At 41.5% G+C, this 18876-nt stretch overlaps 1 protein-coding gene across 50 annotated transcripts in view; it reads right to left on the bottom strand.

Moving 5' to 3' along the window:
- Nucleotides 1-2395: 2395 nt before the first annotated feature.
- LOC106565455 (gastrula zinc finger protein XlCGF57.1) overlaps nt 2396-18876 on the bottom strand; it is a 33281-nt gene continuing 16800 nt past the window's right edge. For 19 of the 50 annotated variants that reach the window (XM_014132610.2, XM_014132625.2, XM_014132615.2 and 16 more), the window contains 12 exons: nt 16830-16913; nt 15822-15905; nt 12145-12228; nt 11519-11602; nt 11190-11273; nt 10310-10393; nt 9329-9412; nt 8347-8430; nt 7834-7917; nt 6780-6863; nt 6181-6299; nt 2396-5817 (listed from right to left, as the gene is read on the bottom strand). In XM_014132610.2, the coding sequence (XP_013988085.1) occupies nt 5644-5817; nt 6181-6299; nt 6780-6863; nt 7834-7917; nt 8347-8430; nt 9329-9412; nt 10310-10393; nt 11190-11273; nt 11519-11602; nt 12145-12228; nt 15822-15905; nt 16830-16913 (1133 nt within the window). In that variant the 3' untranslated portion in view covers nt 2396-5643. The remainder of the gene's footprint in view (nt 5818-6180; nt 6300-6779; nt 6864-7833; nt 7918-8346; nt 8431-9328; nt 9413-10309; nt 10394-11189; nt 11274-11518; nt 11603-12144; nt 12229-15821; nt 15906-16829; nt 16914-18876) is intronic. The other 31 variants (XM_014132614.2, XM_014132637.2, XM_045691612.1 and 28 more) reach the window with 25 other exon arrangements.

Below are 18876 nucleotides of genomic sequence, written 5' to 3'. Positions count from 1 at the left end.
GAAAAAAACAGGGCTCATCTGGAAGAGAGACCTTGGTCTCAGCATTGACTCCCTATCAAAATAAAGGTAAATAAGCAGGCCTTCGAGTAGGACACCCCTGACTAACTCCCTGCTTCAGTCCTCCTCCTCCTCCCTGCCATCTCATTATGTTCAGCCCTCCTCCTCCGCAGGTGTTGATTGTTTGAGGGGGATGTGGGGTGGAGAAGGACCAAGGTCAGTGTTTCTGGGGAAATACATTCAAAAATAACTTAATCACTGCAAACACGGTTTAATTTAATCCAAGGCGGGCCATTTAATTTGACTTCAAGAAATGGGTTGCAGTTATATCAACTATGCCCTTTGAATATATGCCAACACATGAACACCAACTGCTGCTTGGTGTAGCGTTTCTAAAGGACACCACAAGTCATCCCAGTTACATTTTAGGATCAGCATCAGATGTTTTTTTATATCAGGCCCAATGAGGAGTACAGTGAGGGAAAAAAGTATTTGATCCCCTGCCGATTTTGTACGTTTGCCCACTGACAAAGAAATGATCAGTCTATAATTTTAATGGTAGATTTATTTGAACAGTGAGAGACAGAATAACAACAAAAAATCCAGAAAAACACATGTCAAAAATGTTATGAATTGATTTGCATTTTAATGAGGGAAATAAGTATTTGACCCCCTCTCAATCAGAAAGATTCCTGGCTCCCAGGTGTCTTTTATAAAGGTAACGAGTTGAGATTAGGAGCACATTTTTAAAGGGAGTGGTCCTAATCTCATCTTGTTACCTGTATAAAAGACACCTGTCCACAGAAGCAATCAATCAATCAATCAGATTCCAAACTCTCCACCATGGCCAAGACCAAAGAGCTCTCCAAGGATGTCTGGGACAAGATTGTAGACCTACACAAGGCTGGAATGGGCTACAAGACCATCACCAAGCAGCTTGGTGAGAAAGTGACAACAGTTGGTGTGATTATTCGCAAATGGAAGAAACACAAAAGAACTGTCAATCTCCCTCAGCCTGGGGCTCCATGCAAGATCTCACCTCGTGGAGTTGCAATGATCATGAGAACGGTGAGGAATCCGCCCAGAACTACACGGGAGGATCTTGTGAATGATCAAGGCAGCTGGGACCATAGTCACCAAGAAAACAATTGGTAACACACTACACCGTGAAGGACTGAACTCCTGCAGCTCCCACAAGGTCCCCCTGCTCAAGATAGCTCACTGTATGCCCGTCTGAAGTTTGCCAATGAACATCTGAATGATTCAGAGGACAACTGGGTGAAAGTGTTGTGGTCAGATGAGACAAATGGAGCTCTTTGGCACTCAACTCGCCGGGTTTGGAGGAGGAGGAATGCTGCCTATGACTCCAAGAAAACCATCCCCACTGTCAAACATGGAGGTGGAAACATGTTTTGGGGGTGTTTTTCTGCTAAGGGGACAGGACAACGTCACCGCATCAAAGGGCGACGGACGGGGCCATGTACCGTCAAATCTTGGGTGAGAACCTCCTTCCCTCAGCCAGGGCATTGAGAATGGGTCGTGGATGGGTATTCCAGCATGACAATGACCCAAAACACACAGCCAAGGCAACAAAGGAGTGGCTCAAGAAGAAGCACATTAAGGTCCTGGAGTGGCCCAGCCAGTCTCCAGACCTTAATCCCATAGAAAATCTGTGGAGGGAGCTGAAGGTTCAAGTTGCCAAACGTCAGCCTCAGAACCTTAATGACTTGGAGAAGATCTGCAAAGAGGAGTGGGACAAAATCCCTCCTGAGATGTGTGCAAACCCGGTGGCCAACTACAAGAAACATCTGACCTCTGTGATTGCCAACAAGGGTTTTGTCACCAAGTACTAAGTCATGTTTTACAGAGGGGTCAAATACTTATTTCCCTCATTAAAATGCAAATCAATTTAACATTTTTTACGTGTTTTTCTGGATTTTTTTGTTGTTATTCTGTCTCTCACTGTTCAAATAAACCTACCATTAAAATTATAGACTTATAATTTCTTTGTCAGTGGGCAAACGTACAAAACCAGCATGGGATCAAATACTTTTCCCTCACTGTATGTAACTAAGCATAGCAATGTTTCAATAAAACACCAAAGAACAAATTCTAGCCAGACAGTGGTGCCATATTACCCCGGTCCCAGATCGGTTTGTGCTCTTGCCAAGGCCATTGCTCATTGTCAAGCCAAACATGCTTGGCTGACAATAGGTGACAAGTTGACATGATACTGGCACTCAGGCTAGTCAGTGCCATATCGTAGATTCCTGATAATCATTCTGTGTACATCTCATATTTCCTCTCAACTTTGGCACCCTCCTGAGGACACATGTGCATACACTCGCCATCGCTCCAAGACAGGACTGTCGGGATTAAAACAGACACAAAACTTGAGTCTTTTACAAAGTATTTTATTTCAGCATAATGGTAAGAAGCCTCTCTCCCCTTACTCCATACAATTAAAACTAATTGGATCACAAGGTTTATTTTATTTTTGATGCACTTATTTTGCCTACACAAAAGAATAATCAATATAAGATCCTATCTTAACTGGAGGACCAGAACTGCATGCAAGACTAAGAAAAATAAAAGGCTAACCTGTGATAGCTACTATAGATGCTGTTTCTTACCTCTAGCAATATCATTTACTACAAATAGAAGGGGATTTGTATGAAAACAGTCATTGTCTTGAGGTACTACCGCCTCTAATCTTTAAATTACTAGATGCCCTGGGCTCTCATTACAGTACTGATCCAAATGGTTCTGTCCATCTTCTTTGTCAAGTTGAGGAGTAATCGGCTCTGTCTAAAGACTAAAATCTAGTACTGATTTGAAAAAGAAAAATATCCATATTCCATGTTTTTTTTTGTCTTTTGTTTTTATCACTCCAGTGTTTACAATACTTTCAGAAAAAAAAAAAAAAGTCCTTGAAACATGAACAAAAGTCAAATGCGATGGGGAAGAGAGAAGAGCTCTTCTCTAAAATCGCTCTATCCTTTGTCTGATGCTTAGAAGAACATCTCACTGTATTAACTGATCAGACAAAGATTCTATTGCATTTTCACCATAAGATTGATAACAATACTTAAAAAAGACAAGAACAGAGGGATTTAAAAGTTAATGGCAACCCGCCTTGCCCTATGGCCTCACTGGTGGGCAGTCGTGGTCACTGGTGGCATCTTTCCCACATTTCTTAGGGAATGGGCTTGCTAAATCATACCGTAAGCTGGAGTCTCTCAACCCTGGTACTAGGAAACACCTGTGTTTGCTGGATGGCATCCTCTAATCACGCAGGCATACCTGAACAGTTCAATCTCTTAACTACTGCCGACAGTACATCGCAACATTTCTGGAATATACATACGGTATTACTAAATAAACAAAAGTACATTGTTTCACTAACAGTAGTAGCATCGTGATATAGAGAAACATTCATTAAATTCAATGATTCGGTTGAAGTGAAGTCCAGCACACACAGGGGATCCTCAGGGCCAAGTTTCAGAGAGCCTCTCCTAGGCTGCTCTACTAGTCCACAGACAGGCTGCTGGGGAGCACCACCAATAGGCCCACTGACTAACCCACAAAGAAATAGATACATGTCATTAACTAGAGCATCTCCGTGCTCTGTAACCATTACAATTAGAGGGGGTAAACCACAGACATGTTTAAAAGTTTGTTACATGTTACAGAGTCATTCATTACAATATCATTTAGCACTACAATGATTATTTAAGAGTCAGATCTTATTTGGGTTAAGGCTAACCCCAGAACGAACATAACAGCAATCCTTTATACACACACACCTACCCCACATAACTCAGTAAAAGGCATTTTTTAGTGTGTAGTGAAGCAATTGTTGATTTAGCTATGACAAAATGATCAATATGGCCTGTAGCTGGCCAAAGCACTGCCTGACTGAAATTAGCACTATTAGCATCTCACTGGAATTGTCAAACTCCCGGGGGTTACTGAATGATTACACAAGGGGTTACATTATTAACAATAATAACCAGCACTATATCAATTCTCAAAGAACAGAGGAAGGATTTGCCAATGGCACTATAAGCCTATGCCTTATAGTGCCATTGCAGTAAGCAGTGTTCTATAAGGTTGACAGCTTTGGAAAAATATACCCCGCTTGTAAAAGGCAGTGGCTCGTCCTTATAAATCGTATAATAATAATTAAACCATTAATTCAAAAAACAAAAAAGGCAAATGAATAAAATACAAAACATATAAAAAATAAGCACGTGCTAAGGCCACAAGATTTTGTATACCTCCTGCTATCCTCTCAACATGAGGATCTGTACAAACACAAAGTAATGGGACTCGCTGAAGCTGCCATCTTGTGCCGTTGTTTTCCACGTATATCTGTAATGGAACTGACCGTGAAAGAGCCTGCGACCTTCTCACATAGACCTCTGTACATACGTACACCGTTAAAGGGTGTAATGGGAATTGGTAACGCTGTCATCCTGCTTGTGCCACTTCCTGAGTCATCAGCACATCTCTATCCAATAAAACATCCTCTGACCTGACCCTTCACCTTTGACCTGTTAGGACGTCCTCCACTTGCTTATACCGTCCTAAATTAACTATATGGAACCCCTTTTTCTTTAACAGTTCTGACACCTGTACCAGTCTGACAACTTCTTTTTTTCCCTTTCACAAACTACATGTTCTACATTTTCCACAGACATCCTCTGTTGTATATTGTTATATATTCATGTATATATATATACACATACACACACACACAAACCAGTTCATCATTACCATGGTGTAACGACAAACAGTAACCCCACCCTCCCCAAGAGTACCACCAAGTGCACAAACAATCAACCTAAATAATACAAAAGTTAACTTTGAGAAAGGATCTGATATATTAAGAACAAAATAGACTAACTATCGGAGGAAACTCGCTCTCAAAAGAAGACAAAACATAACAAATAAAACAGGTAACTGCTAAAATAAAGGAAACACCAACATAAAGTGTCCTAATAGGGTGTTGTGCCACCACGAGCCAGAGCAGCTTCAAAACACCTTGGCACGGATTCTACAAGTGTCTGGAACTCTAGTGGAGGGATGCGACGCCATTCTTTCACGCGAAATTCCATCTTTTGGTGTTTTGTTGACAGCGGTGGAAAAAAACTGTCTCGGGCGCCGCTCCAGAATCTCCCGTAAGTGTTCAATTGGGTTGAGATCTGGTGACTGAGCCATACACACACACACACACTTTAAACCCCCATGCACCTTTGAGACCCGTTTCAAAGTCACAGATCTCTCCTTCTAGCCATAGGAGCTAAAATAAGAGGCAACTGAGCATCTTCACACATGACCCTAAGCATGATGGCATGTTAATTAAGTCAGGAACCAAACCTGTGTGGAAGCACCTGCTTTCAATATACTTTGTATCCCTCATTTACTCAAGTGTTTCCTTTATTTTGGCAGTTACCTGTATTTGTCCCTCTGTCATAGTAACCTCAGGACTGGAGCTGCAGGATCAGTCTTTGCCAGAGTGTGGCCACTGAGCGCAGGGCTGCGTGACAAAGACCCTGTGGCCTGTCCTGTCTCCTCGGGGAGGTGTTAGTCATGTATGTGTGTGTGTGTATGGAGGGACGATGGGGGTGGGGGGAATGTCAGTCAGACAGCCAGCCGACCAGGAGGGGGGTGCAGGGGGCTCCAAGTTGGTGGAGCGGGCGGGGGCTCCTGGGAGTAAGGGCGGGGCTCGCAGCACGGCTGGTTCTCCACCTTGGCCACACCCCGGCCCTGGCACAGCCGTCGATGTCGAAGCAGCCGGTCCGTCCGCGAGAAGTTCTACAACACATACATAGAGGATTTATTCAGCATTCATTTAAAAACAGATGAGTGTGTGGACAAATGCCCAATACAACTAAACCCACTGTGTCTGTTTGGTCAAATGGGACTTTCTGGTGCATGGAGGCTTGTGTGCGCCTGTCAGAGTATGTGCACACATTCTCTTACCTGCTGGCACTGCTCACCCTGCGGCAGATGTTTTGTGACGTAAGAGGGCATTTCCATGTGGGTCCACGTGTGCATGCGTTCCTCAGTACCAGCACGTAAAACATGTTATTTTATGTGCTGGCACTGCTCACACTGAGAAGGCATCTTTCCAATGCGGGCGGCCGTGTGTGTGTGTGTGTGTGTAAGTTCTCTTACCTGCTGGCAGCGCTCACACTGATAAGGCTTCTCTCCGCTGTGGACACGCTTGTGTCTCTCCAGATGGTAACGCTGGATAAACCTCATGTCACACATGTCACAAGCAAACGGCTTCTCCCCTAAAAGAGCACACAAACAGATTCATCACATCAAATCCACAGTGTCCAACCACAACAAACTGTATATGATTTGCTCTTACTAAAGTCTCCTGGTTACATTAACTGCATCTACAAATGTTTGTTCAACTGATGGGAAACTAGGTTTCTTTAGTTCTCATGACAACAAAACTAAGTCCATTTCTGGACAGGAATTAAGCACGGTAAGAAACTACACTTCCGGTAACATTTTAAGATGTTTTGTCATCAACTCATTATGTGTAGATTAGAGTGGAATCTCCGTTTTTGTATAAAAAAAAATTAAAAATAAATATACGGCATACCAACTCGATGCCCCTGAAACGTTTTACTTGATAGTTTGAGGCTGGTTCAACATCCCATCAAATGACTTGACAATCCAAACTCGAGTTTGTTGTGGTCGTATTTATTTTTATTAAAAAAGAGCCTTTCTTGGGGATAAGGGTATGGTAAATGGGCGCATACCCGTATGAGTGAGGCTGTGTCTCTCCAGGTGGTTACGCTGTATAAACCTCATGTCACACATGGAACAAGCATACGGCTTCACCCCTATACACACACAGAGCAGTACATTAGCTCTCATTCGCCAAAGAGCACAAACAAAACTTAAAGAGCTCAAGCTAGCTCTACAAATACTATTTGAGAGAAAAGTTGGCTACCATAAGCATGTTACAATTACAGTACGAGTGCTTTTTGTCATGTCACAATGTGGACAATCTATTACAAGGATGTCAAGATGCTGCAATCTAACTTGTTTAAATCAGCTCGAATGAAGACTACTTTTGATATTTAAATTGTTGCGTCAAAAAAAACACGAGTAGCTAAATAAGAACAATCAACGCATGCAATTGTGAACTAAGCACCGAATAAAAGTACAAAAGAAAATCTGGAATTGTGTGTCAATAAAGCCATTGCAGAATGCATTATCCCACCGCAAAAATAACTAGCTCGAAAGCCAGATATCGTAAACTAAATAACGTACCATTTGTGTCAACGTTGAAAACTAACCATTTGACAATGTTAGTTGTAGTTACAAGTTTCAACAAAAATGTTCACTAAACAATCAGAGCACTAGCTACTTAGCTAGACAACAAGCCTAAAACGTCACCTTGTTTTAAAAATATAGATATATTATTTAAGCCTACATGGAAGTGCCTGGTCAAGCCATGTTGGGAATCGTTGGAAAGATTTCATTACTCTAATAAATGATGTATTTATTATCTCGACATCAAAATGATAAATTCGCAATTAGCTGAAGAAGATCTTTAGGAGTCTAGCTTTAAAACAGCATTTTTTTCTCACCGATAATATGGAACTCGTACTAGAATGTATTACAAATAGCGTTGCTGCAGTGTTTAAAACTTAAAATCAACGAAATACTAATTTCTCGTTACAAAATGATGTAGATGAGAAACCTTTATTTTCTAGAACTCTTCCAATACGTTTATCTGTGAAAATCCATTACCAACACCCTTTACTAGCTTCCATATGTGTGATGGGTACGGTGAGCGGACTGTACCCGTGTGAGTGAGGCTGTGTCTTGTCAGGTGGTAGCGCTGAACAAACCTCATGTCACACATGGTACAAGCGTAAGGTTTCACACCTGAATGCACAGAGCATTGAGATATTACTTTTGTACCTCATACTCCAATTGGAAGTTTAAGTACAGTATATCCATTTATGCTTAAATGATTTAACCACTCATTTCAATCCATGCAATCATTTACAGGGGGATTCAGACGGAAGAATAAAGAGAGAGATGTTTTCTCCGACAATTTTGTTTACGATGTATTTTTTCCAAACGCTTTAGTCCACAGCCACAACACATCACATGAGCTGATGATTGTAGTCTAAACGGTAAAACTATCCCTTCTCATCCAGACTTCTGGAAATCAAACCTAACTTGAAAACAAAACTTCACCTATATTTCTTTGAGCATGACGACTAGCATATACATCCTGCAAACCCTGTATACTGGGGTTCAGGTGTGGCCTAATCTTGGGTACGGTGGGTACGGTGAACGGACCCATACCCAAATGAGTGAGGCTGTGTCTTGAGAGGTGGTATCGCTGGTAAAACCTCTTGTCACACATGGTGCAACCGTACGGCTTCACCCCTACACACACACACACACACACACACACACAGCATCAATACACAACTTCGTACCACGTTAGTCTTCCACTATTAGGTTTACCATACATTTCATACACAAATACAACACAGACAATATGCACCAGGTGCTGTTATCAACATGCTGCCTTCACGCAACAGAACTGGTGTTGCCAACTTTTTGTGGGGAAAGCAAACAGCTGTTGGTAGCGCAACACATCACTAGAAATTGTAGACGAAGTAGAAAATTGATTTGCGTGATAATGTCAACACAAATCTGCTGTTCTGAATAGGCAAATTCACTGCAGGCAAGTCGCTGACTTTCTGAACACTCAAGAGGTAAAACTCAGAATTCCTTAAATGTTGCTGAATTTTCCTTAGTCACTTTTAGGGGGGAAATGAGAGTGGGATCGGAAAGATCTAGTGCAAAGTGGCCAAGTTGGCAACACTGAGCAGGATTGGACGTTTTCAGATTGTAGACATCTTTGACCGTTTCTGCAGGTTCCCAATAACAGCAATTCCAAAAACACTCATCATAACTGGTTTGAAAATACACCTAACCTTTCGGAAGACATCTCCACAACCGTGAGTTATTCCAATTTAAAACTTGAGGCATGAGTTACTGTGTGGTCCGTGTAGTTATTTTCGCCAATTAAGTTTAATGCATTTTTTTTATGCTGTAGTCCACAACACATGTCATGTCCTGATGTCATTTGGTTGTAAAACTAGCCCTTCTCATCCTTAATATAAATCAATGGACTTTTTGGGGTAATGAAACTGAACATCTAAACAACACTTCACCTATATATTTATTTTAGCACAACTAGCATATAGATTCTGCCAACCCTGTATACTGGGGTTCAGGTGTGGCCTAATCTTGGGTACGGTGAACGGACCCATACCCAAATGAGTGAGGCTGTGTCTCGCCAGGAGGTAACGCTGGTAAAACCTCTTGTCACACATGGTGCAACCGTACGGCTTCACTCCTACACACACACACACACACACACAAGAGCATCAATACATTACTGTTGTGCCTCACGCCATATTAAAGTCCAATATTAGGTTTACCATGAACTCCAAGCACAAAAACAGCAGGACTGACTATATACCCGTGGCGATTATAAACATTCTGTCTTCACACAACAGGACCGGTGTTACCAACTTTTTTGGGGGGTTGGGGGGGGAGAAATAGCTATTGGCTGCACAATTTGTCACTAGAAGTTGTTAGATGACACCAAATTGCAAAGAATGTGAACGTCACATAGCCGGTCGCTAATTCCTGAAATCTCTCAGAAGCAAACCCTCTGAGAATGCGGCTGAATTTGTCTTAGTTACTTTCAGGGGGCAAAAATGGGAGGAGGGATCCAATACTTTGGTAAATCTAGTGACTCTAGTGCAAAGTGGCCAAGTTGGCAACACTGAGCAGGATTGGGTGTTTTCAGATTGTATAAATCTTTAACAGTTTCTGCAGGTTTCAATGACCTCCATTACAACAACACTTGACTGTCTGGTTTGAAAAAAAAAAAAACATACAAATTCTGGAAGACATCTCTCCACAATCAGTTTTTATTTTTTTACTTACTGAGGCATGAGTTACTGAGTGGCCAATGTAGTTTTTAGCCAATACATGTAATGCTTTTATCCAGAACACATCATGTGCTGATGTCATCTGGAGGTAATATTAGCCTAACAGAGTCATCCTTAAAAGGGTAATTACATTCTGGACTTATTTGGATATTAAACCTATAATAAAAGAAACAATATATTTCATCTGTACATTTCTTTGTGCATGACTAGTTTATAAATCCTGCCAACCCTGTATACCAGGGTTCAGGTGTAGCCTGGTCTTAATGACAGGAGTACAGTGAGCGGACCCATACCCATGTGAGTGACGTTGTGTCTCGCCAGGTGGTGGCGCTGATAAAACCTCTTGTCACACATGGTGCAAGCATACGGCTTCACTCCTACACACACACAGAGAACATCATTGTATTATTTTTCTGTTTCAGTCTATCGATTGGAAATGTTCGAGTCGATTAATATGTGTATGCGTTGATTGTTTATTAACCACTGTTGTAAATCTATGCAATTATAACAACGGATTCACACTGAAGAAATGTAAATTACACCGCCACTTCGATAACTCGGTGGTTTTTGGAGTCCAACAAAGCACAAGTTAATGTTATATTTTTGTATGTACGTGAATTGAGGCTGAGCAACAAAATGTTAGCTTTATAGAACACATTTTTAATTATGGTAGAAAATATAGGGTTCAGAATGTAGAAATATCACACCTGATGACAAGTTCACCATCTCATACCTAAAACACCACGTCACACAGAATACAGGTCAACTAATAACATGCACCGAGTTCCGTTAGCTGCTTTCATCTAGCAGAACTGACCCGTTTTCAGACGGTAAACCTACTTCAACTACTTCAAAATTAAAAAAAAAAAAAAAAAGTTTTAAAGGTTTAAAAAATAAATAAAAAATAACTTGCTCAATTAAAATATTTTCAGGTTGAAAATACACTAACAATTAGATAACGCAAGTTATCCGAGTCCGCATGCTATTGAGGTGCGAGTTATCGAACAGTCGGTGTAGCTGTTTTTCCCCAAATAACAAAACACATCACATGAGCTGATGACAACATCTGGTAGTAATATTAGCCCTTCTCATCCTTAAGGGAAATGGAATTATGGGCATTTTGCATATCAAACCTAACATGCAAACATTTCACCAATAGCCTTAATGACATACCCATGTGAGTGACGCTGTGTCTCGCCAGGTGGTGGCGCTGGTAAAACCTCTTGTCACACATGGTGCAAGCGTACGGCTTCACCCCTACACACACAAAACAATATATTACTTAGGTTCTCAAAATTCATCCACTAAAAGTACTCCAATATTGTGTATTCATTTAAGCGTCACTGCTGTCCATCAGAACTTATGGGAGATTGTTATCATCAAATGTCTTATCTGCACATTTCTTTGTGTATGATGACTGGCATATACATCCTTCCACCCCTGTATACCAGGGTTCAGGTGTAGCCTGATCTTAATGACGGGCACGGTGAACGGACCCATACCCATATGAGTGATGCTGTGTCTCCGCAGGTGGTGGCGCTGGTAAAACCGCTTGTCACACATGGTGCAAGCGAACGGCTTCACCCCTACACACACAGAACATCAGATTATTTTTGTTTCTCACTCTGTCAATATTATTAAGTTAAGGTATAACTGTATACTAAAATGACTGCGTATAAACATCTGATGTGGTTTATGAGCCGGTGGTACACCAACAACTCAAATCTGGCCTTAGTGAGTGTGAACTTACGAAGTGACGTATTTGTAATTATTTGATCTTAGCAAACCAACTTGAGGCATCGCTCCAAATCAGAGACGTGTGGTGTGTTAGCGAAATATACAAGACCTGCAGGTTATACATCGTCAAAATCTGTGGTCAATGTGTAGCGCTTGTGGGGAAAACCAACTATCCGAAAAAAAGAAAGAAAACAAAAAACGACAGAAAGGACAAACAGCTAGCCACATTTTCCAGGGCTTTCTCCCGTTGTTACTACTGGGTTAATGAAGGCCATTTTTGACGCTATATCAGATCTTTTGGGGGGGTGTAAAGGGTCTGGTGCGTGAGTATGTATACCGGGGTTCAGGTGTAGCCTGATCTTAATGACGGGCACGGTGAACGGACCCATACCCATATGAGTGATGCTGTGTCTCCGCAGGTGGTGGCGCTCAAAAAACCTCTTGTCACACATGGTGCAAGCGAACGGCTTCACCCCTACACACACAGAACATCAGATTATTTTTATGTCTCACTATTCATCGAGTGAAGGCTTCCAATATTAAAGGTCAAGTATATACATTTATACTACATTGGATTTCCTATTAAAAAAAAATCACTGGATGTCAATAACTTCTAGGGTATTTACCCTGAGGAATCAAAATACTCCGCCACCTCAATAGCTTGCGGTTGTTGGGGTTTTATCAAAAAAGTGTTGACAAGATGCGTGAATAAAGGGTGGCCAATAAAATCTGCACTTGGATGACAAGTTTGTGATGCGTTACCATTAACTTCACCCCACATACAGTATGACCCACAATATGTACCAAGCTGCATTATTGTTATCAACATGCTAATTTCAAGCAGCAAGATTGGGTGTGTTGAGTTGTTTCCGCGAGACGCAAGAAAACCAATTATGGTAACACTTGATCAATTCAAATATTATGGAGTTGAAAGAAAAGTAAAAAAAATACAAATTTGAAGAACATCTCTACAACCACGATACAGCCAACATTCATCATATACTAGTTACAGTGCCTTCGGAAAGTATTCAGACCCCTTGACTTTTTCAACATTTTGTTACATTACAGCCTTATTTTAAAAAGGACTCAATAAATCATTCTCAATCTACACACAATACAGTATAACGACAAAGCAAAAAGCAGGTTTAGACATTTATTTTTATACATTTGAAAAAAACGGAAATATTACATTTACATACAGTACCAGTCATAAATGGACAGAACTACTCATTCCAGGGTGTTTATTTTTTACACTGTAGAATAATACTGAATACATCAAAACTATGAAATTACACATATGGATGGAATCATGTAGTAAACAAAAAAAAGTGTTAAACAAATCAAAATATATTTGAGATTCTTCAAAGCATACTCTTTTTGCCTTGATGACAGCTTTGCACCCTCTTGGCATTCTCTCAACCAGCTTCATGAGGTATGCACCTGGAATGCATTTCAATTAACAGGTGTGCCTTGTTAAACATTCATTTGTGGAATTTCTTTCCTTCTTAGTGTGTTTCAGCCAATCAGGTGTGTTGTGACAAGTCCATACTATAGCAAGAACAGCTCAAATAAGAAAGAGAAATGACAGTCCATCATTACTTTAAGACATGAAGGTCAGTCAACCAGAAAATGTCAAGAACTTTGAAAGTTTCTTCTAGTGCAGTCGCAAAAACCATCAAGTGCTATGATGAAGCTGGCTCTCATGAGGACCGCCACAGGAAAGGAAGACCCAGAGTTACCTCTGCTGCAGAGGATAAGTTCATTACAGTTACCAGCCTCAGAAATTACAGCCCAAATAAATGCTTCAGAGTTCAAGTAACAGACACATTTCAACATCAACTGTTCAGAGGAGACTGCATAAATCAGGCCTTTATGGTCAAATTGCTGCAAAGGAACAACTACTAAAAGGACACCAATAAGAAGAGGAGACTTCTTTGGGCCAAGAAACATGAGCAATGGACATTAGACCGGTGGAAATCTGTCCTTTGGTCTAATGAGTCCAAATTTTTGATTTTTGGTTCCAATCGCCGTGTCTTTGTGAGACGCAGAGTAGGTGTAGAGATGATCTCATGTGTGGTTCCCACCGTGAAGCATGGAGGTGGTGTGATGGTGCTTTGCTGGTGACTGATTTAGAATTCAAGGCACACTTAACCAGCATGGCTACCACAGCATGCTGCAGCGATACACCATCTCATCTGGTTTGCGCTTAGTGGGACTGTCATTTGTTTTTCAACAGGACAATGACCCAACACACCTACAGGCTGGGCTACTTTACTAAGAAGGAGATGGTTTGGGATGAGTGGGACCGCAGAGTGAAGGAAAAGCAGAAACGTGCTCATCGTATGTGGGAACTCCTTCAAGACATTGGAAAAGCATTCCAGGTGAAGCTGGTTGAGAGAATGCCAAAAGTGTGCAAAGCTGTCAAGGCAAATGGTGGCTACTTTGAAGAATCTAAAATGTGTTTTGATTTGTTTAACACTTTACTACATGATTCCATGTGTTATTTCATAGTTGAGGTCTTCACTATTATTTTACAATGTAGAAAATAGTGAAAATAAAGAAAAACCATTGACTGAGTAGCTGTGTACTGTAAGTATTCAGACCCTTTACTCAGTACTTTGTTGAAGCACCTTTGGCAGCGATTACAGCCTCGAGTCTCCTTGGGTATGACGCTACAAGTTTGGCACACCTCTTATTTGGAGAATTTCTCCCATTCTTCTCAAGCTCTGTTAGGTTGGATGGGAAGCGTCGCGGCACAGCTATTTTCAGGTCTCTCCAGAGATGTTCGATAGGGTATAAGTATGGGCTCTGGCAGGGCCACAAAGGCATTGAGACTTGTCTCGAAGCCATTCCTGCGTTGTCTTGGCTGTGTGCTTAAGGCTGTTGTCCAGTTAGAAGGTGTTCATTTGCCCCAGTCTGGAGTCCTGAGCAGGTTGTCATCAAGGATCTCTGTATTTTGCTCAGTTCATCAATCCTGAATAGTCTCCCAGTCCATGCCACTGAAAAACATCCCTACAGCATGATGCTGCCACCACCATGCTTCACTGTAGGGATGGTGCCAGGTTTCCTCCAGACGTGACGCTTGGCATTCAGACCAAAGAGTTTAATCTTGGTTTCATCAGACCAGACCAATCTTGTTTCTCATGGTCTGAGTCTTTAGGTGCCTTTTTTGCAAACTCCAATAAAAGTTATTGTGCCTTTTATTGAGGAGTGGCTTCCGTCTGGCCACTCTTCCATAAAGTCCTGATTGGTGGAGTGCTGCAGAGATAGTTGTCCTTCTAGAAGGTTCTCCCATCTCCAGAGGAACTCTGGAGCTCTGTCAGAGTGACCATCGGGTTCTTGGTCACCTCCCTGACCAAGGCCCTTCTCCCCCGATTGCTCAGTTTGGCCAGCTCTAGGAAGTCTCGGTGGTTCCAAGCTTCTTCCATTTAAGAATGATGGAGGCCACTGTGTTCTTGGGGACCTTCAATGCTGCAGAAATGTTTTGGTACCCTTCCCCAGATATGTGCCTCGACACAATCCTGTCTCGGAGCTCTATGGACAATTCCTTTGACCTCATGGCTTGGTTTTTGCTCTGACATGCACTGTCAACTGTGGGACCTTATAAAGACTGCTGTGTGCCTTTCCAAATCATGTACAAATCAATGGAATTTACCACAGGTGGACTGCAAGTTGTAGAAACATCACAAGGATGATCAATGGAAACAGGATGCACCTGAGGTGAATTTCGAGTCACATAGCAATAGGTCTGAATACTTATGTAAATAAGGTATCTGTATTTTATTTTTAATACATTTGCAAACATCTCTAAAAAGCTATTTTTGGTCGTCATTATTAGGGTATTATGTGCAGACTGATGAGGGAAAAAAAACTATTTAATCCATTTTAGATCAAGGCTGTAACATAAAATGTGGATAAAGTCAAGGGGTCTGAATACTTTGAAGGCACTGTATATTTTATTGGCCATCCTTAATTTGCAGTGGTTGGCATTTAAACCCTGCCAACTCTGTATACCAGGGTTCAGGTGTAGCCTGATCTTAATGACGGGCACGGTGAACGGACCCATACCCATATGAGTGATGCTGTGTCTCCGCAGGTGGTGGCGCTCAAAAAACCTCTTGTCACACAAGGTGCAAGCGAACGGCTTCACCGCTGTACACACAGAAAATATTGTGTTTTTAAGTCTCTCTCCACCGACTGAAGTCTTCCCGAAATTAAGCTTAGGTGTGTATACATTTACTCCTGATAAACCCCTGATGTCAATGGTGATGTGCTGGAATGGTTGTCGTATTGCACAGTTGGTGAAGTCGTAAATATGACATGAGTGCATACAATGACATTTCAGCTTGATGGCAAAGAACCAACGTTGCTAGATTGCTAACGTTGACAATGTGTCAACCCAGACATTATGGGCCAAACTAGCTACATTATTGTAAATGGCTTTGCTTTACAATATTTGGTCAAAAAGTTAAATTCAGGGACGATATGTCGCAACTCTGGTATTTTTATACTGGCCCAAGTTTCCCACCACTCCAACTTGGAGGGTCGTTCAAGTGGTTATTTCCGAGTTGGGAAGTCATATTCTTTTATTTCCGACAGCAATCGAACACACCATAACTTCCAGGGTATTCACCTTGAAGAATCCGATTACACTACCACCTCAATAGCTTGCGGTTGTTGGGGTATTTAAAAAAAAAGGTGTTGGCAAGTTGGGCGAATTAAGGATGGCCAATCATTTAAAAAATGTTTAGGATAAGGCAATTTTACTAGGTGTCACCCACAGAGCTGAGCATGCAAGAAATTACACGGATGGTGAGAAGTTCATAATCTAATACCATAAACTTCACACTAAATTTAGTATGATGAACAATATCCACAGAACATTGTTATCAACATCCTGATTTCAAGCAGTAGGATTGGGGGTTTTCAGATTGCAGCACAAAATTTAAAAAAAAAAATCCTACAAATTGTTTTTCATCATAAACAAATGTTGTTTTCTTAGCCATCCTTGATTCGTGCAGGAGCTAGAATATAGGCTAAATCATTCCAACCCTGTATACCAGAATGGACCCATACCCATATGAGTGACGCTGTGTCTCCGTAGATGGTCTCGCTGGAAAAACCTCTTGTCACACATGGTGCAAGCATACGGCTTCACCCCTACACACACACAGAACATCAGATTATTTTTATGCCCCGCTGTCCATCAATTAAAGTCTTCCAAAATGAAGATGTATACACTTACAGTTCAGTCTGAAAATATTCAGACCCCTTGCCTTTTTCCACATTGTTACATTACAGCCTTATCATAAAATATGTTTTTATTCCTCAATCTACACACAATACCCCATAATGACAAATCAAAAATGGGTTTATAGAAATGTTTGCAACTGTATTAAAAACAAAAAACTGAAATATGACATTTACGTAAGTATTCAGACCCTTTACTCAGTATTTTGTTGAAGCACCTTTGGCAGCGATTACAGCCGAGTCTTCTTGGGAGTGACGTTACAAGCTTGACACACCTGTATTTGGGGAGTTTCTCCCATTCTTCTCTGCAGATCCTCAAGTTCTGCCAGGTTGGATGAGGAGCGTTGTTGCACAGCTATTTTCAGGTCTCTACAGAGATGTTCGATCGAAGAGACCTGCTAGTCTCCCAGTCCCTGCCACTGAAAAACATCCCCACTGCATGATGCTGCCACCACCATGCTTCACCGTAGGGATGGTGCCAGGTTTCCTCCAGACATGACACTTGGCATTCAGGCCAAAAAGGTTCAATCTTGGTTTCATCAGACCAGCAAATCTTGTTTCTCATGGTCTGAATCCTTTAGGTGCCTTTTGGCAAACTCCAAGCAGGCTGTCATGTGCCTTTTACTGAGTGGCTTCGTCTGGCTACTCTACCATAAAGGCCTGATTGGTGGAGTGCTGCAGAGATGGTTGTCCTTCTGGAAGGTTCTCCCATCCCCACAGAAGAAATCTGGAGCTCTGTCAGAGTGTTCTTGGTAACTTCCCTGACTAAGGCCCTTCTCCCACGATTGCTCAGTTTGGCTGGGCGTCCAGCTCTAAGAGTCTTGGTGGTTCCAAACTTCTTCCATTTAAGAATGATGGCAGCCACTGTGTTCTTGGGGAGCTTCAATGCTGCAGAAATGTTTTGGTACACTTCCCCAGATCTGTGCCTTGACACAATCCTGTCTGAGCTCCACAGACAATTCCTTTCACCTCATGGCTTGGTTTTTGCTCTGACATGCACTGTCAACTTATATAGACAGGCGTGCGCCTTTCCAAATCATGTCCAATTGAACTTACCACAGGTGGACTCCAATCAAGTTGTAGAAACATCAAGCATGATGAATGGAAACAGGATGCACCCAAGCTCAATTTCAAGTCTCATAGCAAAAGGTCTGAATACTTATGCAAATAAGGATAATAATAATAATAGAAAACCTGTTTTTACTTTGTCCGTACAGGGTATTGTGTGTAGATTGATGAGGAAATGGTTTTATTTAATCCATTTTAGAATAAGCCTGTAACGTAACAAAATGTCAAGGGGTCTGAATACTTCCCGAATGCACTGTACACTTAATTTATAACTTATAAAAACACTGATGTCGATCCACACAATAACTTCCCAGGTATTGACCGTTTAGAATCTGATTACACTAGCACCTCAATAGCTTGCGGTTGTTGGGGTTTATCAAAAAGGTGTTGACAAGGTGTGCAAAATTTAGGATTGGCCATTAGTATATGATGAACCACAATTTGACATGGCGTCCATCCAGACTTCAGAATGTAAGAAATTGCACTTCATCATCTCATACAACACAGATTAAGGGATTATACACTGCTCAAAAAAACAAAGGGAACACTTAAACAATGTAACTCCAAGTCAATCACACTTCTGTGAAATCAAACTGTCCACTTAGTAAGCAACACTGATTGACAATAAATTTCACATGCTGTTGTGCAAATGGAATAGACAACAGGTGGAAATTATAGGGAATTAGCAAGACACCCCCAATAAAGGAGTGGTTCTGCAGGTGGTGACCACAGACCACTTCTCAGTTCCTATGCTTCCTGGCTGATGTTTTGGTCACTTTTGAATGCTGGCGGTGCTTTCACTCCA

Source organism: Salmo salar, chromosome ssa12 (genome assembly GCF_905237065.1).
Source record: "Salmo salar chromosome ssa12, Ssal_v3.1, whole genome shotgun sequence".
Taxonomy (NCBI): Eukaryota; Metazoa; Chordata; class Actinopteri; order Salmoniformes; family Salmonidae; genus Salmo; species Salmo salar.
This window is presented reverse-complemented; position numbering and strand designations above follow the sequence as displayed.